General features: G+C 40.9%; 1 protein-coding gene across 3 annotated transcripts; it reads left to right on the top strand.

The window, feature by feature from the left end:
• Nucleotides 1-256: 256 nt before the first annotated feature.
• Nucleotides 257-14,920, top strand: OAT (ornithine aminotransferase). Of its 3 annotated transcripts, none has more exons than XM_080347378.1 (10): nt 257-350; nt 3,659-3,885; nt 4,846-5,070; nt 5,193-5,288; nt 7,953-8,080; nt 9,652-9,774; nt 11,267-11,395; nt 12,142-12,255; nt 13,028-13,172; nt 14,077-14,920. In XM_080347378.1, the coding sequence occupies exons 2-10, from the start codon at nt 3,684-3,686 to the stop codon at nt 14,235-14,237; spliced, it is 1,323 nt and encodes a 440-aa protein (XP_080203504.1). In that variant the 5' UTR covers nt 257-350; nt 3,659-3,683; the 3' UTR covers nt 14,238-14,920. The 3 variants fall into 3 exon arrangements, with proteins under 3 accessions (XP_080203504.1, XP_080203505.1, XP_080203506.1); XM_080347379.1 differs by lacking the exon at nt 257-350 and adding an exon at nt 377-624; XM_080347380.1 differs by lacking the exons at nt 257-350; nt 3,659-3,885; nt 4,846-5,070; nt 5,193-5,288 and adding an exon at nt 7,218-7,318.
• Nucleotides 14,921-17,073: the final 2,153 nt, after the last annotated feature.

Genomic DNA, 17,073 nt, shown 5'->3' with positions numbered 1-17,073 from the left:
TGTCCCCCAGGCCCATTTCAGCAGAGCCCCCGCAGCCTGAGGGACGGGACGGGCGCCCGGCAGCTCTGAGGGAAGGGAGCCAGCGGCCGCCTGGGCGGGGCCTTGGCGCGCGGGTGTGCCGGCATCTCACCCTGATTGGCTGAGCACGTGGGTGCCGCCGCACGGGGAGTGGCGGGGGCGAGAGGGTGGAGGCCGTCAATCTGCAGCGGTAGCCAATCGGCGGTGGTAGCGGCAGGACGTCAGGCAGGCAGGGGCGTGGCGTGCGGCGGGTCGGGGAGCGGTGACAGTTGCCGCGGGGCCGCCTCCGCCTCTTCGCCGCGGGCTCCGGGCAGAGAAGCAGCAGCCGGCAGGTACAGCGCGGCGGGGGCGGCCCGACCGGGCCCGCGGGGGCTATTCCTGCCTCCCGCGGAGCCTCCTTGCCCCGGGTTCCGGCCCGCGGCGGCGGAGGGACGGCGGCTGTGGGGCGAAGCCACAGCAGGCCCAGTTGCCAAGGCAACGGGAGGGCTCGGGCTGTACCCCGGGACAAGGCGTTGCGGCGGGGCCGGGAGCGCTTCACCGCAGAACGGGGCAGACCCGCTGCGGGGCCGGGACGCCGCCTGCCCGCCCCCCGGGCGTTGCTGCTGTGTGGGTAGCCGGGGGTGCGGAGCCTCTCCCCGGGGGGTGGGCAGGACATGGAGCCGGGGGTGCGGAGCCTCTCCCCAGGGGGTGGGCAGGACATGGAGCCGGGGGTGCGGAGCCTCTCCCCGGGGGATAGGCAGGACATGGAGCCGGGGCTGCGGAGCCTCTCCCCAGGGGGTGGGCAGGACATGGAGCCGGGGGTGCGGAGCCTTTCCCCGGGGGGTGGGCAGGACATGGAGCCGGGGGTGCGGAGCCTCTCCCCAGGGGGTGGGCAGGACATGGAGCCGGGGGTGCGGAGCCTCTCCCCAGGGGGTGGGCAGGACATGGAGCCGGGGGTGCGGAGCCTCTCCCCAGGGGGTGGGCAGGCCGTGGTGCCAGAGATCCAGCGTTCTCATCTGTGCCTGCTCTCAGCTCTGCTCCCATCCAGGGTGGTGTCCCCAGGATCCCGGCTTTGCCTTGGCTGAGGGGTGGAACGGGGGGCTGGTATTTCACAGCTTGCTCGTTCCTGGCTGCCAGTCTGGGTCCTGGGCTGTTTGTGATGTGGTATTAGTCTGAAAAGGTGGTTTGGCATGTCAAGGCTGATACGCGCCTGCTATAGCTTGTCCTCTTGAATGTTCGTTCCCTTTGTATACAGTTGGTAAAGGCTGTGATGTGGTGCGGGTTCTTCTGTGCTGTATCAACGTGAATCTGAGTGGTTTTTTTTTCATGTATTTGATAATACATGCTATTTACCTTGGGGTGTATTTCCGTATACATAAAGGATTGGGTATATACAACCATTCAATTTACATGTGAAGTCTGCAGGCTCTGGACTCGATATTCTTGCTCAACAGTTGACCAAAGTTGTTCAAGTATGTTTTCCAGCTGTGCTTTGAGCTTTTTCTGTTCTGATGCAAGTCTTTTTTCACTTGGTGAAATGCCCTGGCTTCTGATTCTGGTATTGCATGTTGCAGCGCATGGTCATATTTCTCACTTCCTCAAAGCTGGCAGTGATTTGCTTTTTTTTTTATTCTTTATTTTTTTTTCTTTCCCTTATTGTGCTCCTCCTTTTTCGGGAAATTTCTATTCATCTTGTGTTGATTATCAAAACCAGATTTTTCTTCGCCTTTTAACTCTAGATTCATCTGTAATTCTCAGCTTCACTCAACCCTACTCCACATAATCCTCCACACGTCAGTTAAAATGATGTGGCCTCACTAGTGTAGTTTGCAGGACATTTCTCCTCATGGACAGGAAAGCCCTTTTAAAAATTTCTGATTAAGATTTTCCAGCCAGAAGTAAAAGAAGAACCTCAAATGGCTAGTCTGTAATTCTTTGTGCACAGTGGTAGCTCTCTGATACAGGCAGAGTAAAGTTTCATTCCTTTACAGCTTTCGTTTCAGGAACATCTGGAAAATCTCCAAAAATACAGAAGCTTGTTAACAAATTAGCTGCTGTGCCATGGAGGTGTGCCAGGGGCCGCAGTGTCACAGACCAATTAAATTGTAGGAGTAAAGCAAGTTGTAATTTTGAGCAGTGCAGCTGACCTGAGTTTCTGCCAACATTTTTTCTTGCACAGAGAAGTATTTGTCGTTTTAACTTGCAAAAGCTTTGCGTAACGGTCTTGCAAAGTAAGACGTGGCCATTCATGATGACTGGTAAAATGCCCAGAGATGAGAAGCTGCTGATCGTCTCGTGCTGGAATGGAGATCATTAACTCTTCTGAAAGACTTGGAAGGGCGAGCTGATTCAGTAGATGCAGAAAATAGCCCTCTGGCTTTGCTTAGAACTGGGGAGAAGCAATGTAATATCTGAGGAGTCTGCTGAAAGAAATGCCGCTCTGTTTATGGTGACACATCCAAAATAAATTTAGAATAAATCTGTGACTTAATATTTCTGTCCCCGCAAGCAGCCTGAAATAACAGCACCCTTGTGTAAAACATGCCTGTGTTCTCCTCTTGATATTTAATAAGTACATTTTGCTTAAGTTTTACAGTATACTTTTGTTGCTAGGTAGTTTCCCAGTATCAAGGTTTCTTAGCTTTTCAGTTTGCTGCACAGTGTGTTACAAGGGAGATTGTATTTGATAAATGGAGTAATTGTCAGCGTAATCTGTGATCTTCCCTTTGGGCTGATACATTTTGTTGTTTCTAAGTGTGATGTTCTGGAAGGCAAGAAACTTGAGCTCTGATAACTCTTGGTCTTGTTAAAGCAAATGTCTTCTCTGGGTCTGTTCTATATCTTTATGTTGACAGAGGTGAAGACAAGGAGGAAACGCTTGTGCACTTGTCCCGTGAAACTCTACCCTCAGATTACACTTGGCTGCTAACAGTACAAGGGGGTATCCCTGAATTTTAGTAAGAAAATACAGGGTGCTGTAACAGTCATTAATATTTGACATACTATTACTTTCCATCTACTTTTGAAGGTCTTAAAATGCTACTAACAGTGAGTGCCTTGGAGTGTTTTAACGTCGAGAATGCAAGTTATGTGAAAAGATCACAGATTTTGCTTTTTAAATCTGATCTCTGCTAAAACTGATCAGTCCTTTATGAAATTTGATAATATTATCAGCTAAACATTGTTTGGGTCAGGTGCTATTTTCCAGTATTATATTATTTACTTTATGATTTTGTGACACGATTTAACTGGTGGAAATCTTTGTTAGACAACAGGCATTTAAGTAGCACAAGAAGTCTGATAAATTTACCTTTCTTATTGTAGTTTCTATTAATAAATCTAGTCGTAATTTAAGGCACAGTGGAAAAGGAACACTATTGCAGGAAAAATGATGTGACTAGTTCATAGCTTTGATAGGTCACACATTTTAGTTTCCTTTCCGTTACTGTGAGTATATGTTAAAATAGAAAAAACACCCCAAACTTATTTGAAGTTAGTACCGCATTCATTATACTTCATATCAGCTTTCTTAATTGAATTGCAAAAGAGTTGAGAAACTTGTAATCTTGGCAGTAAAGCCACCTCAATAGCGTCATACATTTCTTCTGAAATACTCTTAGTGCTAATTATTAACTTTATTTCTTTTTCTGTTTTTTTCCAGATCTGTAACAGCATACCTGAAGTCAATGATGTTTTCCAAGCTAACCCGCCCTCAGAGCGTCGCGTTTCTCTGCCGAGGTGTTCACAGCTCACTGGGTTCTGCTAACTCAGTTGCCACCAAAAAAACCATTCAAAGACCTGTATCCTCTGAATACATATTTGAGCGTGAGGCTAAATATGGTGCCCACAATTATCACCCACTACCAGTTGCTCTGGAGAAAGGAAAAGGTATTTTATTTACATTTCCCTGAGTGGCGTAGGTGGGATGTGTGTGCGTAAAAGGGATGGGATCCTGACATAATGATTTTGACCTAATACATTTCTGAATCTTTGGGTTTTTTGGGGAGGCAGGAGAGATTGAGATAATTTATGAGATAAGGACATCTAGTTACTGGTTAAAGAACGCAATGATTATGTGTGAGGCTACCTGATAAAACTGTAGTCTCTCTAAAATGATTTATTTAAGTAGAGGTCTAAGTTCTGATAATTTTTAGAATAAGTAAGCAAGAAAGCTTCAAGCAACTTTATTTCTTCTGTTACCTTGTGTGGAAAGTTTCAATGTTAATGTGAGCATGAAAAGGTCTATTGGACACCCCTATTAAAGTCCTTGTGTACTGTTCCTGTATTACTGCTTAATTTAAATCTTCTCTGGTCTTTCTGTTTAAGGGGCTTTTCTGCTCTGCAGGCTAAATTCTATGATTTTGTATTAAAATGTAACCAGCATAGTGATCCAATAGTTTTATTTTATCACTACATGTTTTGACAACTCAAAGCTGTCACCCTCTGAGTTTTGAGACTACTTGGGTTCTTTTTAATGACCTCCAATTCTTATTCTTAGTTCTCTTACAAAAGTATTCTCTATCATCTTTTTAGGACTCAAAACAAGGACTTGAAGGGGAAGTAGTCATCTCATACTCCTTAGTAACTTAGTGGGATGGCAGTTTTATATGGGAAATGCTGCTTTTATTGATTCCTCATTGGGCATTTATTTGTACTGTGTTTGTCACTCCTGCTCTCCTTATCAAATGTTTATTTGGCAGTTAAAGTACTTTTCTGATATGCCTTATGGAACAGTGAGAATACCGTTTATATTTGACTAGGGCGCACTATAACTATTAGCTTATAGCATTTAGTATTATCTCAGATATTCTTTTATTTTGTATATTTACTATACTTTTGTTTTTCTAGGTGTTTATGTGTGGGATGTTGAAGGTAGAAAGTATTTTGACTTTCTGAGTGCTTACAGTGCTGTTAATCAAGGCCACTGTCACCCAAAGATTGTGAATGCTCTGAAAGCTCAGTCTGAAAAACTAACCCTGACATCTAGGGCATTCTACAATGATGTACTTGGCGAATACGAGGAGATGGTCACCAAAATGTTTAATTATAACAAAGTTCTTCCAATGAACACAGGTAAAAAAAATATATATTTCCATTTTATTTCTTATCTGTGAGATTTAATTGTTTTGTAATATTTGGTACCGCATCGATAGCCTGTTTTATATGTGTGATAATGAGATTGCTTTATGTTTTAGGAGTGGAAGCTGGAGAAACTGCCTGTAAATTGGCTCGCAAGTGGGCTTACACGGTGAAAGGAATTCCAAAATACAAAGCAAAAATTATTTTTGCAGGTATGTTAAGCGCGTGTTATGAGTTGAGGGATTGAAGAAGAGAGCTCTAGACACTGGCTCTTTTCTCCTGTAGCTGTGGTGATTGCTTTGCCATATTCTTAATGTCTTTGTTTGGATTTCTTGTTACTTTTTCACTGAAGCAAGCCTATTGAAGGTCTCTGCACCCTTTGACATTTGAATAGTCTAAGCCAAGATCTCATACTCACATATCTGCTGTTGCTGAGTCTGATTAAAAAGTACTGTTGTGGCTACAACAGTCTTTGCAGGACCTTAATGTTCTCAAAGTGCCTCCTTCTAAATTCATGAAGTTCAGTCTTAAATATATTCTGTTGGCAAAATATTCTGTGTATGCTTCTGACTAGTTGATTTTAACCTTAAATAGCTACAGTGAATTATAAACATCTTTTGAAAAGTAATGTCCTTTAAGAAACACGTGTTCTTAACAGAATTGATTGTAAAAGCCAGAGGTATGGATATAATTCCCATGACAAATCGATTTTGGATCTTCCTCATGGCGTCCTATGCATCGAGAGGTGATGAGGACAGTTGTGCATTGTCAGGGGCTGCTGATAATGTCTGATTTTGCACAGGAAATGCAACAATGAACTTAAATCCAGGAAGGAAACTATAGTTAATGTGGTGGTTTATAAAGCTTTATAAACAGCAATTGAATGTATGAAGTGGAGATTATTTGTAGTTTATTTATTTTCGTTGTCAAAAAATGATGAATGGCTGCCTGAAGTCCCATGGAAGGTGCATTCAGTCTTCAATGCTCTTTTAACTGCTTTTATTCCTAATTAGTTGATTTTCATATATGTTTCCCTTGAGTTTGTTCTTCAATTGCTGCCACCCCTCTCATAAATTTCACAGTTGGGTTAAACCCGCTTTCCTCTCAGACTTCCCCTACCAGTGGCTTTCTTCAGCATTCTTAATGTCTTCCACAAGTTGGCATTAACCCAGTAAAGCCATATTGTAATCTTGATGATATCATGAAAGTGAAAGCAATATTGCTAAAGTAAACAATGGAAAGTCCTGATTATATATAATACATGGTATACTTCCTCGCTTTACCTACCTACTCTGCTTGGCTCTGTAACAGGGAGAAGTGACCTGTTCCTGAAGAGACTATTGTGCTTGGCTTAAACAAAAGTCTAATTCAGATAACTTACATTTGGTATTCTTTGGTTACAGGTGAAGTATTTTTGTCAGTTCTAATGTTTTTCAGTGCTTCTGGATTTTATAAAACCTTCCAGAATAAAGCTTACTACTTAAATATTTTGTAATTGCTACAGCTGCAAGTACTATTTTTGACTTTTGGAACATATAGCATCTGAACATTAGGTAGTGTTTATAAATTGAAATTCATAGTTGAATGTTGCATTATGGTTTCTAGGACCAATTAGATTTTTTTTTCTTCTAGGGATTCTTTGAGCAAATATCTTCCATATATATTTTGTTTTGCTCTTCAGTCAATTAACTTTTAGGAAGTGCTTTCTCTTCTTGATAAACTGGATATGCTCTCCATTTTTATGATCCCATCCCCTTAACCACAATATATAATTATGTGCCAAGTAGCTGGAAAAAAAGAATAGCAGTCTTTTTCTTGACATAATCCAGCATTTCGGGAGAAAAAAGCTCTTTTGGGTAGCTATGGTCAGAACAAAAAAAATGACTTTAAACATCAGTCCGGAGATTTTGATGCCAATTCTGTGGGCCAGCATGGAGACTGGAGCGCAAAGGGGCAGACAGACAGCCCCACTTTGTGCCATTCAGTCTTTATTTCAGGATCCAGAGGGTGCACCGACATAACCTTGAGGTGACAAGCATGTGCCTCGGCAAAGCGTGGCCGGGATTGTTCTGCTGCGGGCAGCACTGTAATGCTATTTACCTCAGTGCCTGGAGCTGGCTGCGTCAGTAATAATTAACTTCAGGATTTCCTGCGCATTGAGAACAGTCTCTGCCCCTGGGATCGCAGTTGGACAAAGAAACTGGGCGGGGGAAAGAAAGAAAAGGCTTGTAATGCTGTGAAGGTGTTGAACCTTTAATCTTCCTTAGTCTTATTAAGCACCTTATTAGTGATTAGCTAAGAGTATATTTATTTAACTGAAACATTAAGATGAATATATCATAATCTTGGTGATAGTTGGTTCCTAGACATTTTAACTGATGTTTCTATATGAAATAGTGCAATGTCACAATGTTTTTACCAATGTGAATGGCTTCTCCTGGGCCTCTGAAATGCACAGAAATGTATATTTTGACTTAGGTTTGCTGGCAGCTTTGTATTTAGGATCTCAATTCTGAGTGGTGGTTACTTTTTTCTACATTTAATGAGTAATGTTTATGTAAAAGCTGCACCTGTTTGTTCAAAAGATGTTTATTTCTGAGGTATTATCAATCTTTCAGACTATTAACAAAGCTTATGGAAATTATTTTGTATACTTGCCAGGTCTTACAGTATAACTTTCTTTCGGTTTTGATATAGCAATATAATATATTTATACCATCAATGTAAAATGCTAACAATTATCAGAAGGCTGCTGACATTCTAATGTCAGACTGCTCTTAAAATGCATTTCCAAATGGAAAGTGTGATTTCCCATAAATCGTTCTGTCTCTTCATCTGTTTTATAACAATCCCCCACTTTATTTTTCTTCTTTTAGCTGGCAACTTCTGGGGCAGAACCATGTCTGCTATCTCTAGTTCTACCGACCCATCCAGCTATGATGGATTTGGACCCTTTATGCCAGGTTTCGAAGTGATCCCATACAACGACCTACCAGCTCTTGAGGTATTTGACAATTTTAGTTCTCTTGTAAGAAATCACTTTATGGTGTCTCTTTGGAAAATCAGAAGTTTATCCTTTGAAATATGTGATTTGACGTGAAGATGCATGTATCTAGACATATGTAAAAAATATGTATGTTATAATTACATGTAGAAAATGCGTGTAAAGTCTGCTTTGGTTTTGATTTTCAGTTTTGCTGTAGGATGTAAAAGGAAAACCACACAATCTGTTTCATTTCCCACGTCACTAATATGTTCAAGGTACAAAAGCAGATAAACAGTGAGGGAATTCAGATCAGTAACATACATTCTAAAGTCAGGACTTGGATTCTGAAACAAGTATCTTTGCCTCAGGAACGCTGTGTGTTCTTCCATAACCAGATGACCAGAATTCACTGCAGTTGCAAACAAGGCTTTCCAGTTTCGCAGCATCCTTAAAACCACGCTAAACTGGTGTTTCACTTAAGCTACCGAAACACTAGTGGTTCTGCATTTCCCTGGCTTTTCTGAGATGCAGCCTGTCAAGCTGTTGGGAAGAGTTCACCTTGATTAATTGAAAATAATCCCACCCTCATAATGTGAGCTTAGGTTTACGGGGTAAATGGTGCTTGATGGCATCTGTAGGGTGCTGGACTTCAGCCCTTGTAGGCAAGAGGGTTCCAGTCAAACACAGATAGTCCTGAAACACTAGGAACGTTGGTGTCACCACTTTTCCATCATCTGGGTACATCGTCTCCATGAGTGACAAGTTGGCTTGTCCTCTGTTGGGTCTGCTTAGTGCAAGTGAACTGTCTGTGCGGGTTGGAGGGTTTATGACACAGACATGCTTGAGTTTGGTTAGGAGAAAAAAAGGTCCCTCAGTCTATTATATTTGCAGAGTGGAAAAGCTTACTCAGATTTGAACCTGCGCAAGGCTGCCCATTGTGAAAGCCTCGTAAGTATTTAGTGGCTTTCAGCCAGCTTTATCGAGGCTTTGAATGCACCCTGGAGACCTGAAATTCAGATCCACGTCCATCAGACTGTTAACTGAATCTGTTCTGTTTATGGGGCAATACTGAGAAAAGCTGTAGCAAATTCATGCTGGGGATTATTATATCTCTTGAGTCTCGTGGATTTCTAAACCTTTTAGAACATGATGGTGCAAGAATGTAGCTGTGGACTTTGCTTTAAGGTGACAAAATTGTTCTGGAGAGGCTCCATTCCTTTTTGTTTGAGGTGTACTGGGGAAGTGTTGAGTAATTGTTTGTCTTGTACGGGGTAATGCAAAACTGAGTGTATTTCTGAGGTAATCTACGGACTGATCCGGTAATCTGTTTGTCTGGGTTTGCAGTTTTTAAGGTTTGTAATTTCCCAAGCAAGCACACCAGCTGATTTTTGGAGGTGAATAGTGACATAGGCTTCTGTGCTGGAACCGAGATGGGATAACAGCCTGACATGAATACTATTATCATCATTTGAGATGTAACACTAGGATTAGAGCTAAGTTCTGCTATATGTATTTGTCTCTATATTTTCTAAATTTGATCTAAAAGCTTTTTCTTTGTGTCTTTCCTTTCCATATGTCCATTTTTCCAGCGGGCCCTCCAAGATCCCAACGTAGCAGCTTTCATGGTTGAACCAATTCAAGGTGAAGCAGGTGTGGTTGTTCCTGACCAAGGTTATCTCACAGGAGTGCGGGACCTCTGCACGAAACACAATGTAAGGAATTGGCTATAAAAAAGGTAGCTTAAACATTACACACTGTGTTTACTGGCATATCTTGTAAGGTCATCCTTGTATGCAAGGTACAGGACTTGATATACCACTTAATTTCATTTTCTTTCCATGAAATAGGGTAGAGATACTTCTTGTATTTCCTGACAATACTTTACCAGGATGTAGCAGTGCACAGTTTTTTTCACTGTGTCTTACTGCTGTTACTGATTTACATTTCTAATTAATGTTCTTGAAACTGCATTTATTTTAAAATAACTTAACTTCTAATTTCTTTTTCACAATTGAAGTTCCTTGGGTCAGAAGCCCATTACTGCAGTGGTTCTGCCATGGCTGTCAAGGGACCTTGTTGCTGGAGTGCATAAGTGCTACCAAGAGTTAGTGAAAGCAATGGGTCACAGAATGAGACACTGAAGAGAATGGTCATATGCTGATGAATGTTCTTTTAAGATCTCTGAAGAGCAGAGATCTTTTTGTTCGGCTTTTTTCTCAGATTCTCTTTCATACCACATTTCTGACTCCTGTTCTGAATATTACGTCCAATCTGAATTTTACTAAGAAATGCTTAGTTTTGAAAACAAAGTGTTTGGTCCCTAATTTCTGTTCTCTGCTAGTGAAGTCACACTGAATTAGACTTGCATTCGGTGTCTCTGGAAGGGTGGGAATGTGTGTTTTGTATATATTTACATGCCCTTCAGTTGTCTGTGCTGCCTAATTCCTTATTATTTGGTCAGCGTCTCCCACAGGCCGAGGCCACATCCTTAGTACGAAAAACAACAAAGAAGGTCTGCTGGTGTACAGCTTTTTGTTCCCTTTGTTCCCTGTCTGATTTAAAAGTCAGTGATCTCTGTTCCAATAGGATTCTGATTCTTAATTTCTAGGTGCTATTCATAATTCCTTCTTTACCTTCAGAGGAAGGTATTGACATATAATTAATAAAATTTTCTTCATTATTGCTGTGATACCTCAGGGGAAAAAAAAGCTACTTTACAAATAGCAGTATACGGCAATAGTGCTGCTTAGGAAAACAATATCAAAACCTTGTATTTAGGTTCTCAGCATTATTTAGACACTTAGACATCAGACAACAAGACTTGCAGAGCTGCAAAAATTGAGAGGAAAGGTAGATGAATCTTAACTTTTTGGATATTTCACTCATTGTAATATCACAAAGAGATTTTAGTTGGACAGTGTCCAACCCTATGTAGACTATGCCTTACCTAGAGAAGAATATGCTAAAGGTGTTGGAGAGAGGACGGTATGTTCACTTGTAAGTAGTTTCACTTTTCATATAATACGTGTATGTCCAGAAGTCTTAGAGGAGGTAAAGGAAGGACCTTTGTGGACTTAGTGTAATGCAACTGGAAGGTTTTTCACTCACTGTGCACAATTACGCTGTGTTGTTAGAACTGAGTTAGGAATGGGAGTGGAAATCATTCTCCACATGTGGATTTATTTTCTTTTTGTCTCTATCCAGGTTCTGTTTATTGCTGATGAAATACAGACTGGTTTAGCCAGAACAGGGAAGATGCTGGCTGTTGACCATGAAAATGTGAGACCTGATATGATTCTTCTTGGAAAGGCCCTTTCTGGTGGCTTATATCCTGTGAGTAACAAAGAAATATCCATTTGTTGAATCATGGTTTTGAAGTAAATAAACACTGAAAATCTGGAGTTGGAAGAACAATAAATCTGGTGTTTGTTGTACTTGAAAATTGCGGTTCACGGGATTAACTGTGATTTATGACCCAGATAGTCCAACCTGTGAGAGACACATAAGAAAATTATGGAATACATAATATTACCTTTATATGGCTATACAGTGTCCTGAACTTTCCATGATGTCGATACTTGACTTGTTTGGGTGGCAGGTTATTAGATGTGAAGGAAAAAAATACTAATGTGTGGTAAAACTTCTATCACAAAGCGATTTCTGAACAACTGGCATTATTTCACTTGTTTGGCCTGCCCACATGACTGACTTTTATCCTTTTGAAGTGACTTAAATTCCTGCTGCTTAGGCTGGAAGTTATGTCTTGAACTCTTTTGGCCGATTTAAGGTATTTCTGAGTTGTTAAACAGAGTATTGAAGCTTGAACTCTTGAAATCATTCAGTTTGGAGAAATGCCCCTCAGCTGTAGTTAGATACATTACCCCTATAGCTACATGTATATAAGGGATTAAGCTGATAGGTGATTATCAGGTGTGTTCTCCTCTATACAGAAGCAAGAGTCTAAATGTAATTTATCATCATAAGCTGAAAATTATCCTTTCCTGAACCTCGAGGAAAAGTTTGCTCTGAGATATTGAAGTTTACTGTTCTCACTTAATGGGCTGACCTTCCCATTTCAGGTCTCAGCAGTGCTGTGTGATGATGACATTATGTTGACCATCAAGCCTGGGGAACACGGATCTACGTATGGAGGAAATCCCTTAGCTTGCCGCGTTGCGATGGCAGCGCTGGAGGTTTGTGTGTAGTAAGAGAGATTTGAAGCCCAAAGAACAAAAGGGTGTCACAGAGACATGATCCTTGCTTTAATGATAGAATTTGTTACATTACAAGTAGAAATCTAGCTTTAAATGTGGAAAATTGGTAGTGGTCAACTGCACAGATCACAAACCAAATTCCGAAGTCTTTACTGGAAATGCGTCCTAATCTTTGTGTATTTTATGGTCTCAGTGTCTCAAATGACAAAATAAAATTTATCTATGGGAAGTTTCAAGACACTTATGTAAATTCATTCAAATATTTTCACTAATTTCACAAAGACATTTCTAAATTGGCTTATTTTATCGCTCTGTGAGCTTGGTAATGTGTATATGCTACTGGAGCTCAAACAGAAGATAGTAAAATGTCTTGTCCAGAGTCCCTGTTTTAATTATTCTGTGACTGCATAATTGACTGCATTTAATACAAGTCACTGGGAAAGCCTCATAATTATATTATTTGGATGTGGACAGACTGAATCTTCAGAGATTTACTGTTTACTTGTAAATAATGGCAAATGAAAAGCAGCTAATTTAGAATAAGATTTCAAAGAGATTATTGTTTCTTGTAAACATGAATGAATAAAGGCTTAATACTGATCTGCTTGGATGTGCAGCCTTTGCAGTGACACTTCAGATGCAGCAGCTTTTGTATCTCAGCAATTGTAATGTCATTTGTCATCCGTTCCAGCATGGTACATAAAACAAATGCAGTGCACTTCGGTTGACTGTAGGTCTGACTTCCCTTTAGGTAATTGAAGAGGAAGAGTTGGCTAAAAATGCAGAAATAATGGGTAACATACTGAGGAATGAGCTCATGAAGACACCGTCTGATGTTGTAACTTGTGTAAGAGGAAAAGGACTTTTAAATGCAATTGTAATTCGGGAAACAAAAGGTAAGGAAGTATAATCAACTGCACAATCATAGCGTGAAAAAAATCTTTTAAATTTAAATTAGAATTATCTTAATGGAGTATGGGGGATGGTTTATAGGCATCATGTTTGGGTTCAGATCTTGGCTATAGTACTGTAGTACCTACTGAAAATTTATTCAAGTGATTGTGATATTAAAAATAGGGGGTTTTTTTAGCAAGTATGTCCAAACAATTATTTTTAATAATTTGAGTTATTTTATTATATGATAATGTTCAAGCCTGATGGTGAATGTAGCTTCCAAAAAATACCTTTTGTCTCCTCACCTGCAGAAAAGTGGCCACATCTACAGAGCTCATTTCTATCAGGTTACGGAAGAATTGGCTGAGCTTGGTTGTTCCAGATAGTTAGAAAACAATGAATACAACAGGTTACAAGGAAGGAAAAAGGTCATGACTGAGAACAAGTTTCTAGGGATTAACACCTTAAATTATATCAGAAAACTGCTTAGAAGCCAGAGCAGATGATTATTTTTGTCATGAATATGCCAAGTGGCAAAATGCTGCAGGGAGCTGGTGTGGTTTCCCAAGATGTGCACGCGATGCATGAAATCCATGCAGAAATGTGACCTCGTCTGAGGTCCTGTCCAGGCGTTCTCCTGCCTCCCCTTTGCACGCTTCCCTGTTTTAAATTTATTGCTACATCTAGACAAACCCTCAGCTGCGAAGGAGCAAAACTTGGTGTAGTGGAGGCAAATCTGTGAGGCCCTTTGGACAAACTGCAGGTTTGCGGCAGTTTGTGAACACGCTTCATCTTTTCCCTGCCAGATAGCAAACAGTCGGCAATCTGTCCCCACGTGGTACAATTTTGCCGCTTTTTCCGCTGTAGCATAAACGCCGTGTTTTCCTTTTTTCCATTAAATTGCAGATTATGATGCTTGGAAGGTGTGCTTGCGGCTTCGTGATAACGGACTTCTCGCCAAACCCACGCACGGCGATATCATTCGGCTGGCACCACCGCTCATCATTAAGGAGGATGAAATCAGAGAGTGCATCGAAATAATTCATAAGACCATTCTGTCATTCTGAACACGCGGCTTTTAAAGTGTATCTGCTGACTGACCCAAAGTGGTGTGCTGGAATCTGTGCGATGAAGGCCGGCTCTTGAAGGAAGCATCTCTTCTTTCTTTTATCTAAGAGGACTTTTATGTCTTCAAACTATTAATATAATGACTCTGAAGAAAATAATGATTTTATTTGAAGAGTTTCCAATCTTGGAATAACTGGAAATAAAGTGGGGAGGTTCTGGTCATGTAGTCATGTACCTACTGTACAGTTAAGCCAGAAGGGAGGGAGATTTCTCTAGAAATCTAATTGTTGAAACTCTTGGCCAAAGTTCAAAGCGTAATTTATATATATTTTAGTAAGGGTGGTCTTACACTCTCATATGACTTCAAAAGCATCATTCAGCATTTTTGCCCCTCAGTGAGATGTCTGTAGGGTGGAAGCACTTGTCATTATGGATGAATTCCTGTTTCTCATTTGTAACTAGAAGAAACTTCTAACACTGAAGGTTTGACAAATTGGGTGTTGATGCTGGTGAACTTGCGTGTACAATATTTTGATTGTATGACAAGAGATGCTGTTTTCAAGCCTGGCTTTGCAATCTTGTAAAATAGATCTAAGCATATAGATGTGTTTTTACTGCTATAAAACTTTCTATAATCTGGATGTTTATATCAAAACATGCCTTGCATTAAAAAAAATAATGTGCAACTAAAATACACAGTGCAAGCCTCACAGTCCATGTGTTTCCATCCATCTCTATGTGGAAGCTTCTCTGCTTTTTCACAGGGTGGGTCCTCCTGTGTTTTGGTGCTTTTGGACTCTGCCAATATAGTTTTCTGCATGAAATTGCGGAGTTGGCTGCTATTCTTGTGCTAGGTTGCTGGGTTTTTTTCGTGTTTCTTAACTGAGCTGGTTTTAGCTGAGATTAAACCCTGACTAATTGCTGTTAATGCAAAATGTTCCCTTTGCCAAGCACAGGGGTTAAACGCAGTCGCGTGTTTGTAATTAGAACAAGTAAATAATCCCGTGGTATTTTAAAGGCAATTTTAGTTTATGGAAATAAAGCAATCTGCTCGTTAGGGTCACAGAACTTTTTACCTTGTTTTGGGTGAGGCAAAATTGAGCGGTTTTCTGCTGTGGATGAAGTGAGACTGATTTCAGTTTGGAAAGGCCTCATTGTTCCAAGGGTTGATGTGTCACCGGGACCTTTAGTCTTAGGAATATGAAATAAGCACAGAAAGGTGTTGCTGAGGAAGTTCGGCATTTCTGATTGTAAAGGAGTGCAATAACTGCAAGAATATTTGCTTCAGTGCCTGGAAGGGCTGTAGGGCAGAAGACTCCTCTCTTTATTTGGTGCTTGTCTGTCCTCACTGTTAGTGGGTCTCCTACCATATTCTCATCTGTCTCTCTTAATGCCCTTTATAGTGTCCCCCAGGCCACAGGGAACAGGTTCTTTTCCTTTTATGCAACAGCCTTTTACATACCTAAAGTTTGTTATTGTTCCTATTTCATTGCTCATTCTCTAGTTAAAATTCAGCTCTGTTTTCCCAAGAGGTAACTTTTTTGAGCCCTTTCTGTTCTCCTGTGATTCAGCAAGGCCAACGAGAACTCAACTATTTCACGTGGCCCGTGTGCTGTGCTGGACTTGGTGCCCAAGTGTTGGGGTTTGGGTTTTCCTGCAGCGATGTGATATTTTTCTCTCTCAGCCAGTGCTCCCTTTTGTGCAAACCGTTTTGAAGAACAGCTTTGAACCTCTTTCGCCACTATTTTTAGTTTGTGTAATAAGCAAGAATTATGTGCGTGTAAAACTCTGTGATCTCATCTACTGACTTTCATCCTCTATTTCTGAGAATACTTCTCTGGCTTTTGATGACCAATCTGAGCTCTAATCTTGTCCAGCCCACTTTCTGGTTGTAGATTTACAAGGCCAAGACTGCTCAGAACTTGAGAAATTTCTCTCTTTCTGCAGCAGAGCATTGCTGACTGATTTCTGGGCTTTTTATTCATCTTATAGTTGCTTCATGAACCCAATTTCCTTTACAAGCTTAAGAAAATCAAGGTATGTGTAGCCTTTCTGAAGACAAGTCAAAAATTGCCATCCTAAATGACCTTAATTTAGCAACTGGGTAGTTGATGAGTTTGCTATTTTAACATGAAAGTTCTCTGAGTTGCTCTCAACTCTGCTTTGTACCCACAATCACAAATATTTGGGTGAGTTGGGTGCATAGGACCTACCTAAGCAACCCAGAAATTCATGAGCAGGATTGGGGATGCTCAAGTCCCCAGAGCTCATACAAGGGTTATTTTTGCTTTGGTTTAATTACAGTTCAATGCCAGAGCAAGTACAGAATGATGTTATTTCAGGAGTGAAGATGGGAACCCAGGACTTCTCTTTGCAGATATTGAGCCTGTCACCAGTTCACCTCTGCAGCAACATTGACAAAAACCATCTTGGCAGTTGTCACTGAGGCAGCAGGAACAGCTGGAGCGGCCAAATGAAACGTCAAACAAAGCTCCTCCTCTTCCAGTGTGCAAAGTGGCAAAACTATAGGCTATCAGATCATTTGCCCTTGAAAACTACAGGCTATCAGATCATCTGCCCTTGATATGTTGAGTGTATTTTGAGAAAAAGAGGGTAACAAAAGGGCTTTATCACGGGAAGTGTGTTTTGTCTGCCTTTTCACAAGCATAAACTGGGACTCAGTGACACGACATAACCTCCCAAATGTAGCTGCTCATATAATATGCTTATAAATCAGTTTCTGGTTTCATTGTCTGGAATGTTAATTAGCCCTAGAATTTTTTCTTTGGGGCTTTTATTAACCAAAAATTAATGTAGACAGCTAAAGTGCCCTTA

Source organism: Nesoenas mayeri (genome assembly GCF_963082525.1).
Source record: "Nesoenas mayeri genome assembly, chromosome: 7".
NCBI classification, from domain to species: domain Eukaryota; kingdom Metazoa; phylum Chordata; class Aves; order Columbiformes; family Columbidae; genus Nesoenas; species Nesoenas mayeri.
Note: the sequence above shows the minus strand (reverse complement) of the source record. Positions and strands in the feature narration are given on the sequence as shown.

Excerpts from the sequence above, each read along its gene's own strand:
- OAT (XM_080347378.1), top strand. The coding sequence starts at position 3,684 with ATGATGTTTTCCAAGCTAACCCGCCCTCAGAGCGTCGCGTTTCTCTGC. Across the intron at positions 5,289-7,952 it reads AGCAAAAATTATTTTTGCAG|CTGGCAACTTCTGGGGCAGA; the intron begins GTATGTTAAGCG and ends TTCTTCTTTTAG. Across the intron at positions 11,396-12,141 it reads TTTCTGGTGGCTTATATCCT|GTCTCAGCAGTGCTGTGTGA; the intron begins GTGAGTAACAAA and ends TTCCCATTTCAG.